This window comes from Trichomycterus rosablanca, chromosome 19 (assembly GCF_030014385.1).
Source record: "Trichomycterus rosablanca isolate fTriRos1 chromosome 19, fTriRos1.hap1, whole genome shotgun sequence".
NCBI classification, from domain to species: Eukaryota; Metazoa; Chordata; class Actinopteri; order Siluriformes; family Trichomycteridae; genus Trichomycterus; species Trichomycterus rosablanca.
The window spans coordinates 25095196-25113906 of record NC_086006.1 but is presented as its reverse complement, the minus strand read 5'-3'; the positions used below and the strand labels follow the sequence as shown (position 1 = coordinate 25113906).

The following is an 18711-nucleotide window of genomic DNA, read 5'->3' as shown; positions in this document are numbered from 1 at the left end:
ACTGGTGCGCCATCTAGCGGTGAGTAAAAGAAAAGCCCGTGAGTGTGCGGGAGTGGCGGATCTCTGTGTGTGGACGATCTGTGGTTTGACTGGGAACAGCTTTGCTAAAGTGACAGGAATATAAACCAACCCAAGTGCTTTATTCTAAATACTGCACCATGACGTTACATCTAGAATAAGACCTCACAAAAATAATATCAGAACCCCGTGTAGCTCCAGCTCTCGATATTTAACCACACTGGTTATTTTCATCTCCAGTACAGCTGTGATCTGTAATAAAACCACAGCTTCCTCACAGAGACTGGAACTCTAGTCCAGCGATGTTGTTGTTTAGATTTGGGGTGGTTCTCACCCCTGAGTGCTTGGATCTGGAGGTGTTTGTATCAGGATCCAGGCCTGAGATGGGTCACTGGGACCTGGATAAAGCGGTAAAGATGAACCCGGCCGGTTTGGTGCTGTCCAGCTGCGCCCCCTGCCTGTGGATCGGTGAAGTGCACCTGTCAGAGCCGTACACACACAAGTTCTGGTTCAAGTTCCTCAAGAGGATCGACGGGAACTATGTTTGGGAAGGTACCCGCAAGACTAGATCACTATTGTTCACAGAATAGTAGGGCTGCGTTTATATGTTTGGCATTTAGCAGACGCCTTTGTCCAAAACGACTTACAGTACTGTGACAGTATACAGTCTGAGCATTTGAGGGTTAAGGGTCTTGCTCAAGTGTCCAACAGTGGCAACCTGGCAGTGGTGGGGCTTGAACCAGCAACCTTCTGATTACTAGTCCAGTACCTTAACCGCTAGGCTACAACTGCTGGGGAAATAAAGTCTAATATACGGTTTATTACTTGTTTATAATACACAAGGTTCATCAGTTCACAAGGTAATATCAAACACAGTCATGGACAATTTAGTGTCTACAGTTCACCTCACTTGCACGTCTTTGGACTGTGGGAGGAAACCGGAGCACCCGGAGAAAACTCACGCAGACAGGGGGAGAACATGCAAACTCCACACAGAAAGGACTCGGACCGCCCCACTTGGGGATCGAACCCAGGACCGTTTTGCTGTGAGGTGACAGTGCTACCCACTTAGCCACCGTGCTAGTTACTGGTTACACAAGATTCATCAGTCAAAGTTTAATATCAAACACAGTCATGGACAATTTAGTGTCTACAGTTCACCTCACTAACATAACATAACATAACATTATGACCACCTTCCTAATATTGTGTTGGTCCCTCTTTTGCTGACTCGTCGAGGCATGGACTCCACTAGACCCCTGAAGTTATGCTGTGGTATCTGGCACCAAGATGTTAGTAGCAGATCCTTTAACTCCTGTAGGTTGTGAGGTGGCGCCTCCATGGATCAGACTTGTTTGTCCAGCACATCCCACAGATGCTTGACTGGATTGAGATCTGGGGATATCAGGGAATACCTTTACCATGAAAGGGTGTACATGGTCTGCAACAATGCTTAGGTAGGTGGGGTGTGTCAAAGTAACATCCCCAAAGCATCACACTGCGTTCGCCGGCTTGCCTTCTTCCTATAGTGCATCCTGGTGCCATGTGTTCCCCAGGTAAGCGACCCACTCTTCACAATGTCTAACGGAGTCCTGTGGTTTCTGGTACCAGGACATCATTAACAGTTCTTAAACTTCATACAGTGCATCCTGGTACTATTTTGCACTGTTGGACCCCTGAGCAAGGCTCCTAACCCTCAACTGCTTGAATTGTAAGGCACTTTTGATAAATCGTCTGTCTGCTAAATGTAAGTTGCTGTAACATTTCAGCAATGCAATGGACTGCATCGACCACTAGATGGCAGTGATTCCTTGAACAATACACAAGAAGTCACATATACAAGGCAGCCAAACATTCATGACATCGGTATCATCCGAATTTTGATTAAAATGATCATTATTAATGTCTTTAATCTGAGATGCCAAGAAGCTTCTTGAGTAAAATGTTTTGATTCTTTTGTCCTATAAACCCTTTTTTTAATTTATTTTGTTTATGCATTTTCTCCCTTATTAGCGCGTCCAATTTGCCCGATTGCGTCATGCTTCCTCTCCACCAATGCCGATCCCCGCTCTGATTGAGGAGAACGAAGCTAACCCACGCCCCCTCCGACACGTGGGCAGCAGCCGTATGCATCTCATCACCTACACTTTGACGAGTGCAGTGCAGTGCAGCTCAGCGTTGTGTACGGAGAGACACACCCTGAGAGCACTCTTCTCCCGTCTCTGTGCAGGCGCCATCAATCAGCCAGCAGAGGTCGTAATTGCACCAGTCATGAGAGAGACCCCATCCGGCTTAGTCCCGCCCATATCTGAACAACAGGCCAGTCATTGTTCATGTGGCCGCTCAGCCTTAGCCGGCAGGCAGAGCTCAGATTCGATACAATGTATTCGAGATCCAGCTCTGGTTCCAGCGTGTGTTTTTACCGCTGCACCACCTGAGCGGCCGTCCTATTAACCCTTTTTACTGGGTCTTAGTCATCCTGCGTTCCAGTAAAGACTTCATTCTTTTCCTGCAGGGTTTTTGGGTGGATTCCTCATGTTGGCTTTCTCTGAGTGTGGCAGCTTAACCAGGCATCGTTTAGCTGGAATCCATTTGACTTTTTCTTTCTAATACCTTGGCGCTGCCTTTGGCATCTGGCAGCTCGCTTAGACACATTTAACTCATTTTTTAAAAGACAATGTGCACTGATTGTGTGCCATTTATAAGCCAAGAGACAAGCCTAGATTTTGGGAGTTAGAACTAGAATAGGAAGGAGGCAGTGGGGACATATGGGTAATGCTTCTGCGTTATGGCAATGTACCTACATTACCCATTCTGATGAGTGGATTTAGCCTTTAAGTCGTTTCACTTATTGCTAACAGGGGCATAAAATCAAATATATGGTCATAAAAATCTCCACAGACAAACTTCAGCCATAAAAGGATGCTACTAAAGATATAACTGCTATATTTCACCATTAAAACTAACGAGTTCCTCAGATTTTTAGTAAAGCCAAGATGCTTGTTTGCTTGGTACTTGTCAGGGTTGCCAGATTACACCAATCAATAGACAAACATTGTGTTAATCTTTGCAGTTAATCGTTTTGAAACTGTTGGGCCCTTGAGCAAAACCCTTAACCCTCAGTTGCTTAGATTGTATACTGTCACAACTGTCGCTTTGCATAAAAGCATCTGCTAAATGCTGAAAATATATATATATATATCAGTGGCAGCTGCCGGTCTTTCAAAGAGGGGAAGCTCATTGTCGGCTTACATCATAAAATTTGTCAATTTATTTATATATAAATTCTGCCCTCTGTTCCTTTTCAAGAAAATGGCATGAAATGGGTTGCAGTTTGTCTTTCGACTTCACTCGCAAAATCCGCGATGGGACTGAAGCTCCTAGTGATAGCTGTCAATCAAAACGGGATTCAGCCTTTCGACTGATCCTCCAGTCATCTTGCAGAAGCTCAGCGTCCAGACCCTCCCACAGCTCCATTCACCCCCAGAGACGCTCAGCGTCCGGGGGCGGGACAAAATCGTGGCATTTATCCAATGACCGGCGAGTTTCGATGCAATGAAAAAAACCCTCCCATGCAGCCCCATTGAAGTGAATAGACGCTCAGCTTCTGCGGGCAAATGCATTGACGCTAAGGGAATGTACGAGAAGTTCGAGTCAGTCGATTTGTGATAAGTAGCTGATTCTGAACTCGTCTTCGAGATAAAAGTGTTCTAATGCATTTGTAGTCAATGAAATGTTAACACAACTGTACATATTTGACCATTTAATTTTTGACATTGCAGTCTTAGAGAAATCGCCACTGATATATATATATATTGTAGTGACACGTTTATTTACATAAATTCTTTCAACGTTTCACTTCATTTCTCTTTCTGTCACTTGTTTGGTTGTGTTACAGGTAACGGTCCTCATTACGATCGGGAATGTGTGTATGACCAGAGCAACATGGTGGACGAGGTGTACTGTCATCCCATCGGCCACTGGATTGAGGAGAGCGGCCATACGGACGAGATGAAGCACACAACGAACTTCTACTTCAGTGTTGCTGGACAGCAGGCCATCCACTTCTCCAAGTATGTAAGCACACATACACACACAACCATGTTCATGAATGACCTGAAAGGTGTTCAACCATGTAACTGTATTTAAAGAAAAGTATGGTGGTGCAACTGGTTGAGTGGGTACTGTTTACTATCTGTGTGGACTTCACTTGTCTTCAGTTATCTTTTACCTCCCAAATACATGCAGATGGTGGATTGGCAGCCTGATTTTTTTTCTTAGGTGTGAGTCAGTAAATAAGTCTGTGTGTTTCGTCCTGTAATAAATTGACACCATGTCCAGGGTTTACTGCTTCCTGCCTTGTGGTCAGTGTTCCTAAGTAGTCCTGAACCAGGATGATCACCTTTCTGATGTTAACAATCAGCATCTGTGGCTCTGATTTTATTACTATTAGTTACTAAAAGTGCAGCTCTTGTGGGGTGTTCCCAGTCTGCAGTGGTCAGTATCTATCAAAAGTCGTCCAAGGAAGGAACAGTGGTAAACCAGCGACAGGGTCATGGGCGGCCAAGGCTCATTGATGCACATGTGGTCCGATCCAACAGACGAGCTACTGTAGGTCAGATTGCTGAAGAAGTTAATGCTGGTTCTGATAGAAAGGTGTCAGAATACACAGTGCATCACAGTTTGTTGTGTATGGGGCAGCAAAAAGGGGACCAACACAATATTAGGAGGGTGGTCATAATGTTATGCCTGATCGGTGTACAAATGCTCCACCAAAAGTTTTGTGAGATGCCTTCTCAGAAGGGAAGCTGTTGTTCTAGCTAAAAAGATCACACAGCGGTCACTATTTTAATAGCTTTTTGTCTTTGAAATGGGACGTCCAACAAGCTCATGGTCAGGTGTCCAGATACTTTCAGCCGTATAGTGTTTGACTGTAGCTTTTTGCCATGTTTTAACAATGAACCACTACACCCTGCAGTTGGTGGGTCGGCAGTGATGCCCAGTTGCCCTGCACTGGTTTGGACAAATCCTGTGTGTCCCTACCTCGCATCTAGTGAACGAATGTTTGTTTGCTGAAGAATTCATTCACAGAATCACTATACTGTATCTTACAGATCAGCTTTCTTAGAAAACCGTTCTTTCAGACGTTGACATTGACTGGAAATGTTAATATCACAGACATTCCAGTCTTTACATCTCACCCTTTCATCGTTCCTGCACAGAGAGTGTAGAGAGAGAGAGAGAGAGAGAGAGAGAGAGAGATCATTCAAACAGGGTTTAGAAAAACATCATCACCTCGACAGCACGGCTCATTCTACCATTTAGAGAATTATCAGCCTGTGTGAGTCTTCGAGTCCCCGTCTGTCTGGCTTTTATGAAATGCAAATTGTGCACGTACATTAGTTCATAACATCGCAAAAATAATGAAGCCCTCAGGATGGAGGATTACTGGCTTATTAAACAGAGCACAATGACATCAAGACTTTATTTTGTTCCTCCGGCCGGGTTTCACATTCATAATCTGTGCTGTGTGTTCGGGTCTGGTATCAGCGAACCTTTAATGCTCTACAATCATAATGAAGCTGATATAAAAGCCCGGTCGTGATGTGAATAATCGATGCAAGTAGCATCAAAAACAAATAAATCCTGCAGCCTACTTGCTGAATTATTAATAACACCAAGATACACTATATGGCCAAAAGTATTTGGACCCGTAACCATGAGCTTGTTGGACGTCTCATTTAAAAAAAACAAATGAGATTAAAATAGAGTCCTCTATAGAACCTCTATGACCTCTTTAGAACAACAGCCACACTTCGGAAAAGGCTTCTTACAAGACTTTCGAGCATGTCTGTGGGAATTTGAGGCCATTCAGTCAAAATGCTGGTCAAAAAAGCCTTGGCCGATGTTCCGGTTCATTCCAGAGCTGTTGAGTGGTGCTGAGGTCTATAACCGAGCTTTTCTTCACGTCTTTATAGGGACACAGTGATGCAGGAATAGGAAAGGACCTTCCCTAAACTGTTGCTACAAATTCACAATCATACAAATATGCAATCATGTGGGCAGCAACAGTGGCTCGGTGGGTAGCCTCACAGCAACAAGGTCCCGAGTTCGATTCCCAGCTGGATACGTCCGGGGCCTTTCTGTGTGGAGTTTGCATGTTCTTCATGTCCATGACTGTGTTTGACATTAAACTTGTGAGCTGATGAATCTTGTGTAACCAGTAACTACCTGTCCTGTCATGAACGTAACCAAATTGTGGAAAACATGACATTAAAATTCTAATAAATTATGTGATCATACATGACATCAGATATACCATATGGACAAAAATATTGGGACACCCCTTCTGATTTCTAAATTCATGCGTTTCAGCCACAGCAGTGTAATAAATCAATTATATAAAATAAATTATATGCTTTCTAACTTTGTTAGCAACAGTTTAGGGAAGACCCTTTCCTGTTCCAGCATCCAGCAAGCTCTATAAAGTCATAGAGAAAAGCTTGATTTAAAGAACTCCAGTGACCTGCACAGAGCCCTGACCTCAGCCCCACCGAACAGCTTTGGAATGAACTGGAACATCAACTGAGGCTTTCTTGACCGCCACCAGTGCCCTAAGAAGGCACAAATCCCCTACTGACATGCTTCAAAGTCTGGTGAGAAGCCTCCTCAGAACAGTGATGGTTATTAAAGGGATGTCCACCAAGCTCATGGTCAGGTGTCCTAATACTTTTGGCCGTATACTGTAGATCCACTTCAGTTTTACCTCTTAAACACTTAAGTTTTCCTTTTGAAGAAGCCTCAACATTCTACCACAATCCATTCAGGACTCGTGTGAAAGCATTCAAGGTAAAAGCTGACGGCATTATTACTGTACTGAAGTGAATCGATTGTTACGTGTTTCTTGTATTTTGTTCCCCCAATGAACAGATTCCTTCTCTAGAGAGCTTTGCTGAGATTAATAAACACTGATTTCTTTCAAAGCTACTGTAAAAAAGGAGAAATGAAGGAATGAGCAGTTATTCCGCTTTACAGAACTCAACTGACCTCAAGATTTAAGAAAATGCACGTGAAGAACAAGCCTCGTTTAAGTATGAACGTACACATTTAGGATTTATAAAGCTTGTGTAGGGTTTTGTTTCTCACTATGGTGCTTATTGTACCCTGAACCACTTTAAAGCAGTTGGATGCAACATTAACTTTCTTATTCCGCTCAGAAATTTTGGAAATAACACATTTATCTTCACTAATGTTTCCGTCCTGAGAGAGAACGCCCTGCTCAGGTCCTGTTGTTAGTTGCCACATTGCTTTTTATTTCCAATCATTCTTTAAATGTAATCTGTTCTGTGTTATTACGGCACTGATCCGATCCCAGCCAGGTTCCAGTATTGCAGGGGCAGCGGTAGCTTAGTAGTATTTGGACACCTGACCATGAGCTTGCTGGACGTCCTATTTTAAAATCGAATTACTTTAAAACGGAGTGACTTCTAGACCAACAGCCACTGTTCTGAGGAGGCTTCTAACAAGACTTTGAAGTACACTGATCAGCCATAACATTAAAACCACCTCCTTGTTTCTACACTAACTGTCCATTTTATCAGCTCCACTTACCATATAGAAGCACTTTGTAGTTCTACAATTACTGACTGTAGTCTATCTGTTTCTCTGCATGCTTTGTTAGCCCCCTTTCACCCTGTTCTTCAATGGTCAGGACCCCCACAGAGCAGGTATTATTTAGGTGGTGGATCATTCTCAGCACTGCAGTGACACTGACATGGGGGTTGGTGCTGGAGCCTATCCCAGCTTTTCAATGGCCACAAGGCACATCGCAGGTCAGACACACATGCACACACCCATTCACCTATAGTGCAATTCAGTGTCTCCAATTAACCTGACTGCATGTTTTTGGACTGTGGGAGGAAGCCAGAGCTCCCGGAGGAAACCCACACAGACACGGTGAGAACATGCAAGCTTCACACAGAAAGGACCCGGACCGCTCCACCTGGGAAACGAACACAGGACCTTCTTGCTGTGAGGCGACAGCGCTACCCACCGAGCCACCGTGCCGTCCTTTAACAGTGTTTTAATGACACTAGATAAACTAAACCTCCCTTCTGTGTCTGTGCTGTGCTCACTGTGCTGAAACCTCTTCACCTGGAACAGTCCGTGGATGTCTGATGGCAGTGCACTTATCTAATAAATGTGATAAACGGGTACATAAAAGTGTGTTTTGACGCAGGAGATATCTGTTTCTTGAGAAAAGGAGGCCGAGCTCATAAATAGCTCGCGACGGCGATGGGACGCCGTCGGCTGAATCCACTGGAGAACGGCCAGATTCGATGTGTTAGAACTTAAATTGATTTGGGTCCCCGAGGCCGCAGCCAAGACGCCTCCTTACTCAGGATTTCCAATAAGTACAAGCAGAAATAAAGACACGGAGAGGAAAGTCATCAGTATTATTCTGATAATAACGGATTTTAGGATCTGTTATTTCTTGGGTGAATGCTCAGCATCAGATTCAAGGCAGTTTCTCTGCTAATTTGACAGATTTCAAAATGTAGCACAATCAGCTTGGAAAACTTAAACTTAGTTGTTTTTATTTATAGGAAGTGTTTTAATCAAATGTCTTAAATTAAATAAGGCCATTTAATATGTAATATTAGAATATTAGAATCATGGGGTCATGTAGAAATACTTTATATGGGCGCCCAGGTGGCACAGCGGGATATATCGCTAGCGCACCAGCGCCGAGATTCTGAACTCCTCGGTTTGAAACTCTGCATTACCACCAGTCGGCTGGGTGCCATCTAGCGGGCATAATTGGCAGTGCCTGCAGCAGACATGTCTCATTTACATTTTCAGCATTTAGCAGACGCTTTTATCCAAAGCGACTTACAGTATATAGTCAAAGCAATTGAGGGTTAAGGGCCCTGCTCAAGGGCCCAACAGTAGCAACCTGGCAGTGGTGGGGTTTGAACCAGCAACCTTCTGCTTACTAGCTCAGTACCTTAGCCACTAGGCTACAACTGCCCTACAACTGCTCTGCTAGGGCGGGATGACCAGACTATGTGGGTGGGGTCTTCAAACGCTGTGTAAGGACCCTGATTGGCAGATAGAGCGGCGACTGTGCAGAGTGCATGGGTAAAAAAGAGTTCCGCTAAGGGCTGCACGTGGGTCGGAGGAGGCGTGAGCAGCAAATATACCCACCTCGACTGCAATCAGGGATCCACCAGCAGCGGAGGACAAATTGACTAAGCCAAACTGGGAGAAAATGGGAGAAAATGCTTAAATAAAATAGAAAAAAAAGGAATTAAATGCTTCAAACTTTGCAGCAATTGTTTAGGGAAGGGCCTTTCCTGTTCCAGCATGACTGTGGGGTCTATAAAGACGTGAATAAATCTCAGTTTAAAGCACAGAGCCCTGAACAGCTTTGGAATGAACTGGAACATCAGTTGAGGCTTTCTTGACCAACATTAGTGCCCAGCCACACAAATGCTGATTGAATTTGGCACAAATTCCCACAGCCTTCTCAAAAGAGTGGATGCTGTTATAGCTGAATGATCACACAGAGGTCACTCTATTCTGACGTGAGAATATTGTACTAAACTTCCTCAATGTTTATCCACACCAGCGGTTACACATCACACTCCGCTGGCTCCGACACAAACCGCTTAATTACTACAACATCTACAGGACACACATTACTGACACTCAGTCGTTCCTCACCAGCGCCCTGATGTGTGATGATCTGTAATTTAGCCAGAGAGCAGAACGAAGCGTGTTCTTCCCTAAATCATCTCCGTGTTGTTATATGCTGTTGAATCAGCTGTTTAGCTCGTTGTTTATCTGCACGTGCACTATTTAAGGTCACCCTAAATGTGACCTGTCTTTTTTTTTTTTCCTTTTTTCCACCAATTTTCTCCCCTCATCTAGTCGTGTCCAATTACCCTGATTACGTCCTCTGTACTGATTCAACCCTTCACCGCTGACTGAGGACGTACAGTCCGGCACGTACAGTCAGTACAGACTGCATTTTCACCTGCAAGAGTCGAGTTCATACACCGACGGGCACTGTGTACGGAGGGCCACACCCCCATCAGCATTATTCCTCAACCCTGTGCAGGCGCCATCAGTCAGCCAGCAGGGGCCACAGTTGCACCAGTTATGAGGACCTATAATCCGACTTTTTACCCTCTAACCCTGAACAACAGCCGATCGTTGTTCATGCAACTGAGCTGAGATTTGATACGATGTATTTGAAACCCCAACTCTGGTGTGCTAGCGTACTTTACCGCTCCGTCACCTGAGCGGCTAAATGTGACCTGTCTGAAATAAGCAACTTTTTACATCTCAAATTGCATAAATAATTGGTAACATGTTCTCAAAACCGGGTAGTGAATAGGGTGGCCACTTTCATAACCCCAAAAAGGAGGACGTTAGACCCCAAAAAGGAGGGCAGGATCGTGTCTGAAGCTCACAAAATTAAAATCCTAATTGATATAATTGTGATGCAACCAAATGAACTAGAAAATCAGTCGACTTGTGATACTTTGGTACAAAAAGCATGAAATTTATCTTTCTTGCCCTTCCAAATGAAAGGGTGGTAAGCGACCACTCAGAGGCGTATGTTGTTTTTTATTTTGGCGTGTCCTCAGCGTGAAGAGTGATTAAAACTTAGTAATTAACGAGCTTTTCAGGGCTGGACGTTCCTCAGTAAAGTGGTGGACGTCCTCACAGATAGTGACGGCTTTAAACCAATGGAATACAAGTTATTTCTTGACGTGTTTGTAAACCAAGGACAGGCAAATGAATTATGATTGTTACAAGCGTCCGGTTAGCTTCCAAAGGAGGACAAATACACGTCCGTCCAGGTGCTGTGTCGGACTGCGGACAGGCACAGACTGTTTGCCCTAAAACTGGCCGTATGGACACCAGATGTTACCCCATACCTGAGTAGATATTAACCAATATTGGAACAGTGGTAGATCAGCAGTTTAGGAACTGGACTAGTAAATAGTCCAGTTCATAGCCTAGCGGTTAAGGTACTGGACTTGTAAGCATAAGGTTGCTGGTTCAAACCCCACCACTGCCAGGTTGCCACTGTTGGGCCCTTGAGCAAGGCCCTTAACCCTGAATTACTTAGACAATGTACTGTCACAGTACTTTAAGTCGCTTTGAATAAGGGTGTCTGCTACATGCCGAAAACGTAAAATGTAAATGACTAGTAATTGAAAGGTTGTTGGTTCAAATCCCACTACCCCCAAGTTGCCACTGTTGTGCCTCTGTGCAAGGCCCTTAATCCTCAATTGCTTGTATGGTATTCAGTCATAACTGTAAGTCGAATTGAATAAAGGCATCTACTAAAGTTCAGGACTTAACCATAATAATGACTAAATAATCAAATAACAGAACTAGGAAAAGGAATTAATAACCACTGTTTTATCCTGGTCAGGGTTGTGGGGGGTCCGATTCCACACACTCGCACTTAGGGTAATTTTAGTAGCTCCAGTTGGCCTGACTGCATGTTTTTGGAACGTTGGAGAAAACACACATGGACACGGGGAGAACATGCAAACTCCACACAGAAAGGACCCTGGACCTTCTTGCTGTAAAGTGACAGCGCTACCCGCTGCACCACCGTGAATTAAATTCTCATTTGAATTTAATTGTATATAAATACAGGAAACGCTGCATAAGTTTCTTGTTGTTTCGGAGCAGCTTTAATTACATTTAGCACTGGAAATGAAACCCTGCACTCATGAGATAAGCAGCGATGTGCTGGAGGAACATCTGTGAGATGCAGCGAGGGTTCCACCACATGTCATGCATTAATAAGAGCCTTTCATGAATAATTATAGCGAATAACGTGATATTTCATACATAAGGGAGTAAGAGTGCAGCCCGGTAGAGGTAATAAAATACATGAAGCTCAGATCTGTTCTAGCTCTTCAGGCTGTAATTTCAATCAGAGATCTAACACGACGAGCTGGGACTTCTGAAAGTGTTTAATAAAATTAATTATATACATCTCTGAGAAAGCAGATTCACTTTCTGTTAAGCTTGGTCTATTGCAGATGATTCAAGCTGTGCATGTCTGCATGTATTAAGGCCAAAAGTATGTAGACACATACTTTTTATTATATCTATCTCTATTAAGCTTAGGTTTTCCAGCCACACCCATTACTGAGTGATATAAAATACATTTCTTTATTATAGAAAGTCCTTTTCTGTACCTGTTTTTTGTTCTTAAGGAGAAGCTCCACTGGTCTGCACAGAGCACTGACCTCAACCCCATTAAACACTTAACTGGGATTAACTGGAAAGCCAGACTGTGGCAGGATGGGTGTGGTTCAGCGGATATCAGAAGTGGCAGTTACAAAATCATTTTCATGTGTTAGCATCCAGAATCACTGGACCAATGCAGTAGCACACCCCAGACAGAACGCCCAGCCTTCACGAGACCTTGGCGACCCCCCCAGACATAGCCAGAAATGTCTGTATGTAGATGCCCAACCAGCGATAGCTCCTGCTGGGAGTTCTGACCCTATAATTTAGTGGAAAGGGGGCTACTGTAATTTACTTATAATATCTAAAGGTCTTTATGTTTTTATTTTTTAATATATTTTGTTTATGCATTTTCTCCCCTTTTTCTCCTTTTTAGTGCGTCCAATTGCCCGATTGCATCATGCTTCCTCTCCACCAATGCCGATCCCCACTCTAATTGAGGAGAACGAAGCTAACCCACGCCCCCTCCGACACATGGGCAGCAGCCGTATGCATTTTGTCACCTACACTTTGACGAGTGTAATGCGGATCAGCACTGTGTACGGAGAGACACACCCTGAGAGTACTCTTTTCCCCGTCTCTGTGCAGGCACTATCAATCAGTTGGCAGAGGTCGCAACCGCACCAGCCATGAGAGAGTCCCTTCAATATCTCACCCCTATCTGAACAACAGGCCAATCGTTGTCCCAACCAGCAGGCAGAGCTGAGACTCAATACGATGTATTCGAGATTCCCAGCTCTGGTGTTCTAGCGTGTGTTTTACCAAGGTCTTTATGTTAATTGCTGCAAAACATAAAGGGACCAAAGACGAAAGGAAAATGTCTCACCTGAGGCCTGAATCATGAGTTTTGCTTTCTGGCTCAAATAAGCATCAATACCCGGCTTTACAAATGTTCTTTAGATGGAATGAGCACAAATTTACAGCGACACATTCAAGCATCTTTTAGAAAGGTAACAGTGGAGGCTGCTATAGCTGCAAAGAGAGACATCTTACCCCCACCCTTCAGACACAGCCAATCATGTTTGTATGTAGATGCTCAACTGTTAGATAGCACCACTGGGGATTCGAACCCTGGATCCCAACTAGCCTAATTCTCAGCTGCGCCATTCGACTGTGTAAGGTGAGATTGAAAGTGCTATCTGAAAAATGGAAGTGTTTGCACCATAGGGTGCACCTGGTTCTGTATAATTTGCTGCCATACAACTATATAACTATACAAAACTGGACTTTGGCAACGATTACTCACTAACCACATGGAAATGAAGCTATATTTGAAATAATTGTGACTTTTATTTAAATTTTGAAAGTGAATAACTGTAGTAAACTACTTCTATACCTACAAATAGTTGGATTTAGTTGCAGTTGTAAATCAACTTGATTTATTCAGCAGAACCAGTTTAAAAGAGTCATTTGAATAGAATAGAAGGCCTTTATTTGTCATATATACATATACACATGTACAGTACAACAAAATTCTTTCTTCGCATATCCCAACCTGTTTGGAATCTGGGGTCAGAGCGCAGGGTCAGCCATCATACAGTGCCCCTGGAGCAGACAGGGTTAAGGGCCTTGCTCAAGGGTCCAACAGTGGCTGCATAGCAGAGCTTGGATTCAAACTCTCAACCTTTCAGTTGTAGTCCAAAGCTCTACCCACTAGGATACCACTGTCCCTAAATTAGGTGGGGGAAAAAAACAAGATAAAAGAGCGATTGTTGACATTTATCATGCAGGAATGTAATGCTCATATTAGCTTTGTTCTCTCTGTACTCACTTTGCTCTAAGGACTTGGCTTTTGGATTTTAATGGGTGTTTAGTCAGGTGTCTGCTCAGGGAAATGAGAATCCAAAGGTTAAAGGGATCAGTCCACCTCAGAGAGATGTGTGCTAGCCTAATGACTGAACCTACAGCCCCGTTTCTCTCCTACCGCATTCCTCTATCGGTCTCCCGGTTCCAAAGTGAGAACTAGATAAATGAGATAAAACGAGGGAATGAAACCAGTAGTCTGGCTGCCAGACAGTCTAAAAATAGCTCCGACGGTTTTCTAACCACTGGCTGCACACAGCGCCTGATTCTTCTTTTCTTCAGTGATTCAGACTATTTCCTGTCATTACTAATCCTTACTTCTCTAATCAGCCGTGCACTGAGCTGGAAAGTAATGGAATGAGTCCATTATGGGTATTTAGAAATCAAAAGTCAAATATTTGTAGTCTATCAGTATTTAGAACATAGATACTTAATACTTTATCACATATATACAATATATTTTGCTTAAAATGTATGATGAGGCACTTGGGTGGGATCCCACTACAGCTGGGATTCAGGGTTTAAATCCCTAGCAGTAACTATTGGCCGGTCGGGCGCCTACATACAGATGTGATTGTCTATGCCTAAAGAAGGGGGTGGCTAAGGCTTGATAATTATAATAATAATGGCACCCACGTTGTGCAGCAGGATATTCCGCTAGCACACCATTTACATTTTCGGCATTTAGCAGACGCTTTTATCCAAAGCGACTTACAGTACAGTTACAGTATACAGTCTGAGCAATTGAGGGTTAAGGGCCTTGCTCAAGTGCCCAACAGCAGCAACCTTCTGGTTACTAGTCCAGTACCTTAACCACTAGGCTATGGCTTGCCATTGCACCAGCGATAAAATTCGCTAAAATTCTCGAATCTTAGCTCTTACCGGTTGGCTGGGCGCCATCTAGTGGGCACAATTGGCAGTGCCTGCAGCAGACAAAATTGGCCACAAAGTCTGCTGGGTGGGAAAAGACCAGACTAACAAAGTGGGTGGGGTCTTTAAACACACCAAGGACCATGGTTAGCAGCCCGAGGCATTCACACAAGGACTGGCTCGTCTGTGGGGTGGATGCTGAAGGGGATTCCGCATAATTGATGCTGGATGATCGATGGTGCCTGCATAGAGACGAAGGATAATGGAGATCAGTGCGTGACTCTCCATGTGCAAGACTGAGCCCCATATGAACTCATGAACTCGCCTCGTGCAGGTGAAAGATGCAGTCGGGTACTACACACGTGTCGGAGGGGGTGTGTGTTAGTCAGCATCAGTAGAAAGGAAGCATAATGCAGTTGGGTGATTGGACATGAATAGATTGGGGGGAAATTGAAAAAAACAGGTACTCATACAAACCCTGGTTTCCTGGCTTGTGTTTTTGTCCCTAACAGGATTTTTTCACGGGTTTGGCTGGGCAGTTGCCCTCGTCAGCTTGAGCATATCACCATAAAGCTGAAACATGAGCTGGGCGTCACGGCTGTCATGAACTTCCAGAACGAGTGGGACATCGTGAACAACTCAGACGGCTGCCGACGCGACCCTAAAGAGCCCATGACCCCGGAGACCATGATGTACCTGTACAGAGACTGTGGTCTGGCCTACGTATGGATCCCCACTCCGGACATGAGCACGGAGGGTAAGTGTGTGACCGTTCTTTAATCATATCTGCTGTAGAACTAGTTGTTGCGCTTCCAGCTGAATTGTTGAGCACAACCTCCTACTGAGTTCTCTCCTGTTTTACCCCTGTTTGACCCCGTTTCTACTCGGCGGTTCTCAGCAGGAAAGCTCAGCGATCAGAGCCAACATATAAATATTACAGACAGGTGAAAATACAAGTGCCACAGGAGACTCGAGCTGAGGGAGACAGAGAACGATAAGCTGACATGAACATGCTGAGGGGGAACATATCTTACTCCAATAATCATTCACATTAGATTATTTTCTCGTCTCCTGAGGCCAAAACACTGAAAATGTATTTGTGAAAGTGTTATTCAGCGCTGTACCTGCTAGCTCTTAAACACACTGGCATTATGATTCCTCATCTTTAAAGAATTTGCCCTGAAAAATGGTAACCAAGGCAATTTAGCATCAGCTGGGGCAAAAACGAAATGTACACAATTTTTAATACCTAGCCAAGATGTCCATGCTGGGACCCTGTTAACCACATACACAAATATACACTAATATACACCGATCAGCCATAACATTATAACCACCTCCTTGTTTCTGCACTCACTGTCCATTTTATCAGCTCCACTTACCATATGGAAGCACTTTGTATTTCTACAATTACTGACTGTAGTCCATCTGTTTCTCTGCATGCTTTGTTAGCCCCCTTTCACCCTGTTCCTCAATGGTCAGGACCCCCACAGGACCACCACAGAGCAGGTATTATTTAGGTGGTAGATCATTCTCAGCACTGCACTGACACTGACATGGTGGTGGTGTGTTAGTGTGTGTTGTGCTGGTATGAGTGGATCAGACACAGCAGCGCTGCTGGAGTTTTTAAATACCGTGTCCACTCACTGTCCACTCTATTAGACACTCCTACCTAGTTGGTTCACCTTGTAGATGTAAAGTCAGAGACGATCGCTCATCTATTGCTGCTGTTTGAGTCGGTCATCTTCTAGACCTTCATCAGTGGTCACAGGACGCTGCCCACGGGGCGCTGTTGGCTGGATATTTTTGGTTGGTGGAATATTCTCAGTCCAGCAGTGACAGTGAGGTGTTTCAAAACTCTATCAGCGCTGCTGTGTCTGATCCACTCATACCAGCACAACACACACTAACACACCACCACCATGTCAGTGACACTGCAGAGCTGAGAATGATCCACCATCTAAATAATACCTGCTCTGTGGGGGTCCTGTGGGGGTCCTGACCATTGAAGAACAGCATGAAAGGAGGCAAACAAAGCATGCAGAGAAACAGATAGACTACAGTCAGTAATTGTAGAACTACAAAGTGCTTCTATATGGTAAGTGGAGCTGATAAAATGGACAGTGAGTGTAGAAACAAGAAGGTGGTTTTAATGTTATGGCTGATCGGTGTATATTTGGGCCATACATGAAGCCCATGCCCAACTAAAACCCAGACACCCTGTATTCAACCAGTGTGAGCCACACCATTTCTCAAAACCAGTCCAAAACTAAATAACTTGTTTCTGAAGTGGCTGTAGGGTGACGTGCTGGCACAGCTGGTAGTGTGAGTGCTGCACAGCTCCAGGGTCCAGGAAACCTGTTTTTCAATATCCTCTAATCTAGTCATTTCTAATTCCCTACTGTTCCTGCAAACTTTACTGCATTCATGACCCCAACACTGGCTGAGGGGGGCTGGAGGCTAGTACACATCTTCTGTGATGTGTATGAAGACATTTGCATCTGTAAAATGCCCCCCTACCGGGCCTGGTTTCATCCCACCTGCCGAAAACACACCACAAGGACCTGACCGATCTGACCGTCAGCATAATGTGTGTGTTGTGTATGCTGCCCCCTGCAGGTCGTGTGCGGATGCTACCTCAGGCGGTGTACCTGCTGTACGGACTGTTAGAGAACGGACACACTGTGTATGTTCACTGTAACGCCGGGGTGGGGCGCTCCACCGCTGCCGTGTGCGGCCTGCTCATGTACGTGCTGGGCTGGAGCCTCAGGAAGGTGCAGTACTACCTCACGGCCAGGAGGGCGGCGGTGTACATCGACGAGGAGGCTCTGGTACGAGCGAAGGAGGACTTTCTGCTCAAGTTTGGACATTTACGTCCCTCTGTGTGCTATCCTGAAATATAAGGACACAAGTAATATCAAATAAAAATACTACGGTGGCCTTTTTGGCTAAAAAATATCTTATCGTTTTCTTTATTAGTTGTTTGTGCTGATTTTATTTAAAAACAGGAAGATTTGAGTCTATGGCAAATAACTGGTCAGCCAGTTGTGCACTTTGGTTATTGGACATCATCAGTATCCATTCAGATTGGCTACCATTAAGCTAAAAGCAATAGCTAACCTTATTAGCAAGCTAGCTACCATAATGCTAACTCATATATCATCTGATTTAACCAGTAGCCAAGTTTACTAGTAGACCAGCGAATTAAAGCTGTCTGATCAAATGTAATCGACTCTCCGTCCTTGTGAAAAACATACACCAATCAGCCATAACATTATAACCACCTCCCTGTTTCTACACTCACTGTCCATTTTATCAGCTCCACTTACCATATAGAAGCACTTTGTAGTTCTACAATTACTGACTGTAGTCCATCTGTTTCTCTGCATGCTTTGTTAGCCCCCTTTCATGCTGTTCTTCAATGGTCAGGACCCCCACAGGACCACCACAGAGCAGGTATTATTTAGGTGGTGGATCGTTCTCAGCACTGCAGTGACACTGACATGGTGGTGGTGTGTTAGTGTGTGTTGTGCTGGTATGAGTGGATCAGACGTGTCCACTCACTGTCCACTCTATTAGACACTCCTACCTAGTTGGTCCACCTTGTAGATGTAAAGTCAGAGACAATCGCTCATCTATTGCTGCTGTTTGAGTCGGTCATCTTCTAGACCTTCATCAGTGGTCACAGGACGCTGCCCACTGGGCGCTGTTGGCTGGATGTTTTTGGTTGGTGGA

At 44.4% G+C, this 18711-nt stretch overlaps 1 protein-coding gene across 1 annotated transcript; it reads left to right on the top strand.

Annotated features, from left to right (window-relative positions):
* The first annotated feature begins 229 nt into the window (after window positions 1-229).
* epm2a (EPM2A glucan phosphatase, laforin) lies at window positions 230-17910 on the top strand. Its single transcript, XM_063015697.1, has 4 exons — window positions 230-570; window positions 3917-4091; window positions 15489-15733; window positions 17596-17910. The coding sequence occupies exons 1-4, from the start codon at window positions 321-323 to the stop codon at window positions 17877-17879; spliced, it is 954 nt and encodes a 317-aa protein (XP_062871767.1). The 5' UTR covers window positions 230-320; the 3' UTR covers window positions 17880-17910.
* Window positions 17911-18711: the final 801 nt, after the last annotated feature.